The sequence below is a fragment of the Myotis davidii genome, unplaced genomic scaffold (genome assembly GCF_000327345.1).
Source record: "Myotis davidii unplaced genomic scaffold, ASM32734v1 scaffold401, whole genome shotgun sequence".
NCBI classification, from domain to species: Eukaryota; Metazoa; Chordata; class Mammalia; order Chiroptera; family Vespertilionidae; genus Myotis; species Myotis davidii.
This window is the reverse complement of record NW_006291020.1, coordinates 2,566,707-2,578,190: the sequence shown is the minus strand read 5'-3', so window position 1 is coordinate 2,578,190 and position 11,484 is coordinate 2,566,707. Positions and strand designations below refer to the sequence as shown.

The window sequence follows — 11,484 nt, the reverse complement described above, 5'->3', positions numbered from 1 at the left end:
GCGAATTTTCCTACAAACATCAGATGGTCAGTGTATATATATCCTATATAATAAGAGAGGGATATGCTAATTAGCCCAGATATGCTAGTCACGACCGGATATGCTAATTAGTCATGACCAGTATGCAAATTGACCATCGCTCCAACAAATAATAAGAGAAGGATATGCTAATTAGCCCTGATATGCTAATTAGTCACAAGTATGCAAAATGACCATGACTCCAACACACAAGATGGCCACCCCCATGTGGTCTAAGATGGCTGCCACAAGATGGCCTACAGGGGAGGACCGTTGTGGGGGACCAGGCCTGCAGGGGAGAGCAGTTGTGGGGGACCGGGCCTGCAAGGGAGGGCATTTGGGGGCGATCAGGCTGGCAGGGGAGAGGTTAGGGGGTGATCAGGCTGGCAAGCAGAAGCAGTTAAGGGCAATCAGATAGGCAGGCAGGCAAGTGGTTGGGAGCCAGCAGTCCTGGATTGTGAGAGGGATGTCTGACTGCCCGTTTAGGCCCACAGGAATAGGGCCTAAACAGGCAGTTGGACATTCCTAGAGGGGTCCCAGATTAGAGAGGGTGCAGGCTTGGCTGAGGGACATACTCCTCTCCCCCCCCCCCCCCACACACACACACAGTGCACAAATTTCATGCACCAGGCCTCTAGTGTATATATATAATTGATTTCAGAGAGGAAGGGAGAGGGAGAGAGGATAGAAACTTCAATGATGAGAGAGAACCATTGGTCAACTGCCTCCTGCACACCCCACACTGGGGAGTGAGTCGGCAACCAGGCCTGTGCCCTAACTGGGAATCAAACTGGTTGTTTGGTTCATGGGTTGAAGCTCAACCACTGAGCCATGCCAGCTGGGCTGTCTTCCACTTTTGATTGAGATTGATGGGGAAGGCTACACATGATGTGGTGATCCACTAATCTAGCCTTTTAGCTCATGGTAGAAAAAGAATTGTGCATCAGGACTTCCAACTCTTAAGGTGGTTTTACCATCCTCCCCTGCTTCTGGGTTTTTACTGTTGCCTTTTGTGAGCAGTACTTTCCCCCGAGGACACATGTTAATAATCTGGAATCTTCCCTATCAGTGGGCTAGCACCATCTTGATGGTCCTGTGTTCTGCTTCTACCTTGCTAATTGTTTCCTTGGGATTATTTGGATTGTGTAGAAAGGTTTTTGCAAATCCTCTTATTACTGAAGTCATTGTTGCCAGCATGAATAAGATTAAAGGTGCTTAAGTCTGTGGAGTTGTTTCTAATTTGTACATGTCATTTCAGTGGCATTTAACAGAACTCTGTCTCCTGTCCCTCCCTTCTCCCCTGGCACTATCTCAAGTTTGGTCCGAGAAGCCAGGCCATTGGAAGAAATCTCATTTTATCCTCCTAATTATTATGCTGGCACTCAGGAGATAATTTTTCCCTTCACGCACTGCCAATTAATATGCAAATGAACTGATAAATATTTATGCAATGATTTAAATTATGCAGGGAGGGCTCTCAGTGTATTCTGTAAATGAATTGTTCATGGACTTCAAAGTGCTGGCTGCTGTGCTAACGAGGAGAGATTTGCATAAGGCCCTAATCACCCGCATACTGATTAAGCTTCATTATGGAAACTGCCAGCTGCAATCTTTGTTTCTATTTTATTACAAAAAGGGGAACTTTTCATGCTTCAGTTGCCTTGACAATGTCAGTCCTAGCTGATAGGAGAGACTAAAACTCCTCTGAGCAACTGAAGTTTCCTTATTCAGTTGAAGATGGCTATGGTGTAACTGAAGTTGTAGTCTGCTTCTCCCCCAGTCCACTTTCCACCTCCCACTCTAGTTCCCTTAGTTTTGTCAGAAATAGTAATACCTTCTGACCCCACCCAATCCGTTACCTGTTTCTTTGCTGTGGACTGTGAACCTAGAAGATTTCACAGCAATGCTGGACTGCAGTGACTTTGTTCTAGGTGGGTACTGGCACAGCTTTCTTACAGCTTTACTGTGGAAATAGTGGGAGTGGGGTTGGCTATGCAGAAATGCTTCATCACTTATATAGCCGGCCGGGGGAGAGGAGAGACCGGTGGAACAGGGAAGGGGGGTACGCATTTGCAAAGCACCAGTACTTGAATTTGCTGTAGGTCCCTCCCTACTTCTAGCTCTTCTGGTTCAGAGGAGACTTTCAGTAAATATTGTGGATTTAGAGTTCAACTTGAATGGAGGACATTTTTGCTTTTTTAAAAAATTTTCTATTGAGAGCATGTCATGTAGTTCTAAAAACACTCTGGATCAGAAACAAGGTCTGAAGTGTACCTAAATAATATGTATGTTAATAAAAATGTTTTGCATACTTAATTGAAATGTCTTGTAAAAAACAAAAGTACTTAGTGCAAACCAGGTGGAGCCACAGTGCAGAGTTGCTCCCAAGAGGACAGATTGGGTGACTGCCCTGGTTACTGCAGTTGGGCTGTGGGTCCGTTTCCAGATTTTAGAAACTGAACTTTCCAAATTTTGACAATATTAGCCTTTTTATTTTAAAAAATTTAGCTTCTCTTCTTCACAAAACAGTCTTAAATACTGGAAAGCCTATTTTTAGAGTTTTGTGGGGTTTTTTTTAGATTTTTAGAGTTATCCCTATAGAGCTACAAGCCTTTGGAGAGGGGCTTTCTGGCTTGAATATATAAATTATGTCTTTGGTGACTATGATTCATAAGAGATGGAGTCTCTTTGGTTTTTAGACATACTGTGCATGCTCATGGTGGCCATACTTTGTGTTGAGCTTTGTCTGCTTGTGTGCAAAATTGTGGAAACCTCTTTGGGTTATTCTGGTCACCTGGAGAGTTAGATGATGGGAACTCCAGGACTCATATATCTTCCAAATCTTTGCAAATGATTTCTTTTTCCTGTTTGCCATTTTTCCCATTTGAAAAAGCCAGGCTGTCCCCATCACCTTCACAGTCGCCAGGGTTAGAATAAAATGATAGTTCTGAAAAATGTTTGAACTCGTAGGTAGACAGAAGGCTTGGCCTAAACCCAGGGTAGTAGTGATGTCTGCACAGACCGTAAAAGCCACTGTTAACCATGTGAATGGCTGAACCAGCAAACCAATGTCAGGAATTCATCAAGAGCAACTTGCAGAGCGTGTATTAGACTCATTATACAGTCAGCTCAGGGTGCCCAGGGGGGAGCACTCCAAATATCAGAAAGGAAATACTTATTTCAGCTTATATTTACTAAGTTGGGAACTCAAGAAAGGAAAGGAAAATATCTTTTTGAAATATTTTTAGCATTATATTTTAGAATAAGAAATTATATCTATTTTTAGTTAATAAATATTTAAACAGTCTTCCCATAGTTGTACTGTTAATCAGAATTTTTATTTATTATTTTGTGCATGAAGTAATTTGTTAAATGTCCTTGAAGTTCCTGACAATTCAATAGAAAATCCTTAGAAAATTCACATAGAGTACCTGTGACATAATGTTTAATTTATGGATGGGAAAATTAGGATATGACTTGTATAAGGTTGAGCTCATGACTTGTTAAGAGTTATGCCTTCTTTGTTGTTATGATAGGTAGAAAATTATCTTTTTAAAATTAATGTTAACTGCTTCATTATTTTCTCCACCTCCTTTTAAAATATGGTCTAAAGGAAGCATTCAGCAGTGTGTATGCTTAATGGCATATTCTATTACATTTGTTGTGATCTTTGTTGGCTTTCATAAGATTTTTGTTAAGTCATTCAGAAAGCTGGTGTTCACTGAGTTGTACACCTGTTTCTTTCAAACCTTAGCATGCTTTCGGATGACATTTACATTTTTCTGGGCAGTGGGGGAAAGGAAGTTGTAGAACAACCCTTATTTATGACCAAAGACATAAGAATCTGAGCCTTTTGAACTTTTGAAAAACAAACCAAAGACATGAAAGACCTGCATAAGCACATAAGACAGGCATGTGTTTAAAACATTGTGTTAGAATGGCTGGTGCCCAGCTTCTGGGTTGGAAGTGAAATGTATGAAGCTCTCTCATCCCTTGTGCATGTACATAATACCACTGTGGCAACGTGGTTGGGACTCTAGTGATCTGTTTGATTGCCTATTTAAATATTTAAGCATATGACAAAATGGATTCTCTGGTAAAAAAAAAAAAATCAAATATAATATAGTTAAATTATTTATTCTCTACTAACCAGTAGTTAAATGTCCTTAACCTAGTGGGGAAAAGGCAGAGCTTGCTTGATAGTAAACTTGTTGGATTTATAAATACCTTAAGTTTGAGTTTGTAGAAGTAGAATAAGGTCTGTATTTAATTTAATGTATATTTAGTTTTCACACTTCTGAAGAAGTCGAAGAAAAGCAGACTTGGTCTTGTCCCATCTGTTGCATGTCTTCTGGGAAACCTAACATTGCTCGATGAAAACTTTTCACTGTGACATCTTCATTAAAAAGATAACCTAAAGATCTGAGGCACAGAAGTGGGTTCATTTGGGGGTTTCAAGGCAGCATAATTCGTAAGTGGGTGTGGTTGTGTGTGGTGGTGAGTCACTCTTGACATTATTAGATGTATCTGTTTTGCCTGTGGTAACTCCTTATACTGGTTTATGACTGAGGTGTGAACTCAGATATCACGTTGACATATGCTTAGTTTCTTGGGGGAGGGAGTAAATTTGGAGATATTTTTTAGATATGCCGTAGCTGTATACCATTCTTTTGAGTTACTGTCCAGTCTGTTGTCAAGATTATCAGTGGATTGTTTGGTCATAATTAACAAATATCTCTGCTATGGGAAAAGAAACTTTATTATCCACTAACATGTTTTAGTTGGTGAGGTACTTCCCCAGCTTTGTTTCTTTAACATTTTATGCTTCATATTGCAAAGCATTTACATCTTTTACATATCAGATCTATTGTTACTTTTTAGGTTAGATTTCTGCTATCTTTCTTAGAAGAATCTTAAAGTTTATTAGAAAGATTCCTTATTTGTGGATCACTTCAAGGTTGATGGAATCTTGAATTTTTTCAGTTAAACTTTTATTGCAATTTCCAACATTTTAGCATTGACTCAGTCTCTTTGAACTACAGGGCTGTGACATTAGTCAATATTCTTAACCTTTCCCTCTGCCACAATTTTGTCCCCCTAACTGCATCCCCAAGTTTTTAAACTTCATTCACCTCTGATTTATTGCAGACTCGAGAATGAACAACCCGCCAGAAAACGGTAAATCGTCCGTGGAGAGTGGAGACAGCAGCACAGGTAAGAAACCCTCTGGGACTGAGCTTTTTCATTCAACTTAGTAGAGATTTTATCTTTTAGAGGTTTTCCATTTAACTGGGACTCATATGGGCAAATGAAGACTGATTGAGTGTTGAGCCATCACATGTAATTTAGTACCTGCAGAAACGGGTGTGTTTGCTTCAGATACCCGACTTCTCCTGCACTTGGCTTGTCTTTTTGCTGCCGTTTGTCTGCGAAGCTTCAGAGCAGCTCAGAGCATTTTCCTTTGGGCCCTGTAGTTCTGGGTATGAATTATGGATGTGCCACTTACTAGCTTTGTGATGTGAGGCAGTTTCCCTCATCGTTTTGAGACCCAACCAAAAAGAGGGATAATATATTTCAGAGGTCATTGTGAGCACTAAAGAGGAAGTGTTAAGCACAGTGCAAGCCACACACTCAGTACAAAGTTGCTCTTGTTACAGGTGTTAACAACATAATAAATCTTACCCACCCACATTCAATAGAAACTATATTAAAGTTATGATAGTGTCTGAACATAGTTAAAAACACACACCTGTTCTTAGTACATCCTTTTATTTGGTGATTTAAAAAAAATTACACTTGGTTAAACCTCTATCAGGAGAAAGTCTATATATATAAAAGTCAAGTGACAGGAACGACTGGTCGCTATGATGCACACTGCAGCTGGCCAACCTCCTGCAGGCTCCCCCTCCCCCCTGCCCCATTGGCCCCGATCGGGCGGGCCGGCCGGACCCCACCCATGCACGAATTCATGCACTGGGCCTCTAGTGACTTTATAAATGAGAATACTGAGGCCCCAGAGAGGAAAGCTATCCATCCAGGGCAGATGGTCTCCACAGCCCACATTTAACTCTGCATGGCTCAGAAGACATCTGACTGTGTCTATCTGCTGGTGATTGCCCCAGTTTTTGGTCAAGGCGCAAATTACAGTCCTCAACCACATAGGGAATTATGGGCTGGGAAGTACAGAAAGTGCCAGTTTCTGAGTGAGCCAGGTTTTTCACTAGCAAGGACTTGCCTCTGTGACCCGCTGTTTAAAAGTGCCTCGCTGCCCTAGCCGGTTTGGCTCAGTGGATAGAGCCTCAGCCTGTGGACTGAAGGGTTCTGGGTTTGATTCATGCCCTGGTTGCAGGCTCGATCCCCATTTGGGGCATGCAGGAGGCAGCTGGTCAATGATTCTTTCTCATAATTCTTTCTCATAATTGATCTTTCTATCTCTCCCTCTCACTTCCTCTCTGAAGTAAATAAAAATATTAAAAAATAATAAAATAAAAGTGCCTCGCTCTGGGAGACAGTAAGAATGAGAGTCACTCTTGGGAACTGTTTCCCATCCCCACTGACCACACAGCCTTTTCACTTGAAGCTGATGAGTTGAACCAATATGGCAGCGTCCTCCCTACACAGCTTTCATTTTAAACTGTCCTGAACCTGAGGGTCCTTGTTAATCTTCCAGTCTCTGAAGTATACCTGCCCCTCCAGGTGACACTGAGCTGTGGGCTCCCTGATGTGTTAACATATCTCTCCAGTGATTCCCTGAGGCCAGCTGTGCAGACTGCTGTGCACTCCTGAGAGCGGAAGGGCTGCATTCGACTATCTGAACTGTTGGCAGTGGCCTCCTCTCTATCGTTTATCTGTCCCAGTTGGGCCCCATCTTTCATTACCTTGTAGCACTGGTATCTAGCAGTGCAGGTGGGTTGGCACCCAGACTAGGTGTGGGGCTTAGTTTCAGAGAAACAGGGCAGTGGGTCCCATTCAGATACTCGGGAAGAGAGCAGGGCACAGTGCCTGCAGAACATCTGCGCAGAGGAGGCATGTTCCAAGGGAAGAGAAACTCGCAGAATGACAAGAGCACTGGAGGCAGGCACTGCGCCCTGCACTGCGCCAGATCCAGGGGGACCCCAGCACGGTCAGGACCTGCTGTGCCCTGAACACCTTTAACACACATAGGACTCCTGCTCCGGGTCACTGTGTGCATTATCTCACTACAGTTTGAATTCTTTTTGTTTTGTTAATCCTCATCCAAGGATATTTTTCCATTGTTTTTTTGAGAGAGTGGAAGGGAGGGAGAGAGACATAGAGAAACATCAATGTAAGAGAGAGACATCAATTGGTCGTCTCCCACATGTTCCACACCAGGGCCAGGGATCGAGCCTGCAACTGAGGTACGTGCCCTTGACCAGAATTGAACCTGGGGCCCTTAATAGTCCGCAGGCCGAGGTTCTATCCACTGAGCCAGACCAGCTAGGACCAGTTTGAGTTAATGCCAGCCCTGCAAGCTAGGTATTATTATTGTTTCAAGAAATCGGAAATTCAGGCACAAAGCCAGCCAGGAAATAAAGGCAGGATTACACCTGCTTATGGTTTCTCTGCAATAAAATAAAACTGCAAATTCTAGTTGGAGCACCTACTGAAACTGGCTCATGAATCCCTCTCTCTGTTTTCACATGAAATGTGTGGCGGAGTCACTCCCCCATAAGAACTGTATCTTATGGAAAACATGTTTATGAAAATGTACTAGAAGATTCCTAAGAAGTATGCATGAGTTCAGTGTAGGGAGAAGTGGTTTGTAGCTGGGAGGTTTAGGGAAGGCTCTGGAGGTAGTGGAGGGTAAACCGACCCTTGGCAGCTGGATGAGATTTTAACTCAACGGTGGGTAATGTATGTTCAGCATGAAGAAATAAGTCAGTGAAAGCTCAGGTTGGAGGAAGAAACCCATCCTGATGGTCTCCAGGTCCTCCAGGTTTCCCACCAGGTCCTGTGACGTCCTCCCCGGTATTATTCACTCACCCTCAGAATGAGACCATCCCAGTCCTCAGGGTGGCCATTACACTACCATCGACTTACTAGTGTTATTTTTGAAAACTTACCATTGGCTTATTATTATTACTAGAGGCCCGATGCACGAAATTCATGCACTAGTGGGGGGTGGGGTAGGGGGGAGAACCCCTCAGCCCGGCCTGCGCCCTCTCACAGTCCAGGAACCCTCGGGGGATGTCTGACTGCCTGCAGGCCTAAGCAGGCAGTAGGACATCCTTAGCGCTGCTGCGGAGGCAGGAGAGGCTCCCGCCAGTACCGCTGCTCTCTCCAGCCGTGAGCCGGCTTCTGGCTGAGTGGCGCTCCCCCATTGGGAGTGCACTGGCCATCAGGGGGCAGCTTCTCTGTTGAGCGTCTGCCCCCTAGTGGTCAGTGTGCATCATAGTGACCAGTCGTTGTACCGTTTGGTCAGTTTGCATGTTAGCCTTTTATTACATAGGATTATTATTAATGAAGGTAAAAATGAAATTATATTTTAAATATAAAATGTTACTTTTCCTGATATTTAATTGTTTTGAAATATTAAAACTTATCCTATCTAATAAAAGACAAATAGGGTAATTAACCATACCTCCGATATGCTTCCCATTGGTTAATCAGGGCGATATGCAAATTAACTGCCAACCAAGATGGCGGCCGGCAGCCACGCAGCTGAAGCAAACAGGAGGCTTGCTTGCTCCAGTGATGGAGGAAGCCAAGGTTCCCCGCCTACTGTGGCCCGGCTCTGAGCTCCGAAAGCAACAACTCCGAAAACAACTATGTTTCAATTATAGAAGCTAAACAAACCCCAGATAACTGCTTTCAGCTAGCCGAGGTCTCAGAGCTGAAGCTGCAACAGTGTTTCAATTATAGAAGCCAAACAAATCCCAGATATCTGCTTTCAGCAGCGGAAGTCTCAAGCTCCGCAGGAGCGCTAAGGATGTCCGACTGCAGCTTAAGCCTGTTCCTGCTGGTAAGTGGACATCCCCTGAGGGCTCCTGTCTGCCAGAGGGATGTCCAACTGCCGACTTAGGCCCAATACCGGAGCAGGCCTAAGCCAGCAGGTGGACATCCCTCGAGGGGTCCCAGACTGCGAGAGGACACAGGCCAGGATGAGGAGACCCCCCCCACCCCCCGGTGCAAATTTTTGTGCACCGGACCTCTAGTCCTATATAATAAAAGGCTAATATGCAAATCGACCAAACAATAGAATGACTGGTAACTATGATGCACACTGACCACCAGGGGGCAGATGCTCAATGCAGGAGCTGCCCCCTGGGTGTCAGTGCACTCCCACAGGGGGAGCACCACTCAGCCAGAAGCCAGGCTCACAGATGGCGAGCACAGTAGTGGTGGCGGGAGCCTCTCCCGCCTCTGCAGCAGTGCTAAGGATATCCAGATGCCATCAGTCGGACATCCCCCAAGGGCTCCCAGACTGCAAGAGGGCGCAGGCCAGACTGAGGGAATCCCCTGAGTGCCTGAATTTCCTGCACCAGGCCTCTAGTTTTAAAATAACTGACTCACCTTTTGATTCATTAAGTTTGTCGTGAATGAAATGTAAGCCTTTGTCCACCTGAATCATGATGGATAGAGTGAGGCTCTCCTATCCCATCCCTGGGCACTTTTCATTCAGATGATTTTCCCCCAGGATAACATTAGGATCTTTCTGGCAACTGAAATGACCAAAGAAATTTATTAAGTCAACCTAATATATATTTATGTCATACATTCCAAAATTATTATTGCTAGAAGTTCCTAGCAGCCAGTGATGTGCTGTCTGTGGAATTTATTAGTTCTGGTGTCAGACATCATTTTCTCCAGGTGAGAGAAGGATCATGAAAGCCCAGGGCACCTGTGAGCACTTCTGCTTTTCTTCCTGGGAACCAAGGACCTGAGGTCTCCACCCAGCCCTCCTTGTAGGACATTTCCATGTTTTTAGGAGATGCCTCAGAAATTCGCTGAGGAACTTCGCTGAAGCTCTCGTCACAGCAGTGGAGCAGTTGAGATTTCAGGCTCAGAAGGACTGTTTTCCCTCCGAACTTGTGTCTATCCAAGGACTATTTCTAATGTTCTCTTGCTTTTATTATGATCCTGATTTCTACGTTTATTGCACACTACTGTGTGGACTACATTCTGTGCTGGCCAAAGTGCTCTGATAAGCCTGAGGGGTGAAATACCAACACAGAGTTTTCTTGGAGTTCCTCTGAGTGAAGTTAAACAGTGGGTGGTTCCAGAGCTCATGGAGCACTTGTGGGGAGAGCCCTGGGAGCATAGGGGGCCACAGGTTACTCTGTTCCTGGTGGGCTGGCAGATGTCAGCACGGGGTGTGGCCTCTCCGAGATTCTTAGCACTGCCTGCCTGCCCATTGGTGTATGTGGGATTTTTTTTAGGTGTTCGGAGGCAGAAGCTATAATTATTAAATATATGAGAATACTGAGTGGCATTTGCATTGATATACTTTTGATAGATGAATGAGTGAGCATTTGATCCTTTCACCAAGAGATAACCCGAGCACACATTTAGAATTTTTAAGATAGTACCCACTTCATTTTTAAAGGCCGCCTTACACACAGAGTGAGATTGTCTGTACTTCCCCCCCCCCCTTAGGATGGCAGCTTTGGCAGCTTTTTCTGTGATATTTCTCTGAAAAGTATAAAAGAATTTTCCAGCCATGTTCTACTCTACCTCTTGCTTGACATACAAATACTGGACTTCATTAATCTCTCAGGTCCACTGTAAAGATCCTGGCTTAGAACCATGGCAGTGGAAGCTAGAGGACATGTTTAAAGAGCATGGAGGGGTGATTGAGGGGGAGGAGGAGGAAGGAAAGAGGAAAGGGAATGATGTAAAATGAATCCCTGCCTTTTCCTCTGGACCAGGCAGGAGGTAGCGCCTGCAGTCTGTTCTCTGAGTAGGGATTGCCTGAGTGGGAGAAGATTCGCCAAGGAAGTGGTCCTTGCAGGTGAAGAAATGATCAATTGGAGGTAGAGGTGTTCCCGAGGAAAGACATCTGGGCTGTGTCGGAGGTTGTGGTGGTCTTCTGTGGAGGTAGGCTGCTGGGAAGAGCAGAGTAAGCACCAAGGACAGAGCTCTTCTGCAAGGTTGCAGGGCCCAGCACAGGAGCCCTGCAGTGCCTGCAATGACCAGTAGGAGGCCACAAAATTCAGTCACACCCACCATACTGCTCAGTAGCCACCTGTGGTTAGTGGCTTCCATATTGGTTAGCACATCCATAAAACATTCCATCATCACAGAAATTTCCATTGGACAGTGCTGAGGTAGACCAAGAAAGGGTACCACAGAGATCAGGGTGAAGCCAGCAGTGAGTTCATGGCCTTAGTATTCAGGGTGTTCAGGGCTGCAGACAAGTCAGGGCACAGAAGCTTAAAATGTGACTGGTGGGTTTGAGAGTTAGTAGTTATGGGGACCTTTCAAAGGGTTAGGTAAGTGGTAGGG

General features: G+C 44.5%; 1 protein-coding gene across 1 annotated transcript in view; it reads left to right on the top strand.

Moving 5' to 3' along the window:
- Nucleotides 1-11,484, top strand: part of POU2F1 (POU class 2 homeobox 1) — a 91,244-nt gene that overhangs the window by 30,175 nt on the left and 49,585 nt on the right. Inside the window, exon 3 of the mRNA XM_006764192.2 lies at nucleotides 5,167-5,232. Coding sequence (XP_006764255.1) covers nucleotides 5,167-5,232 — 66 coding nt within the window. The remainder of the gene's footprint in view (nucleotides 1-5,166; nucleotides 5,233-11,484) is intronic.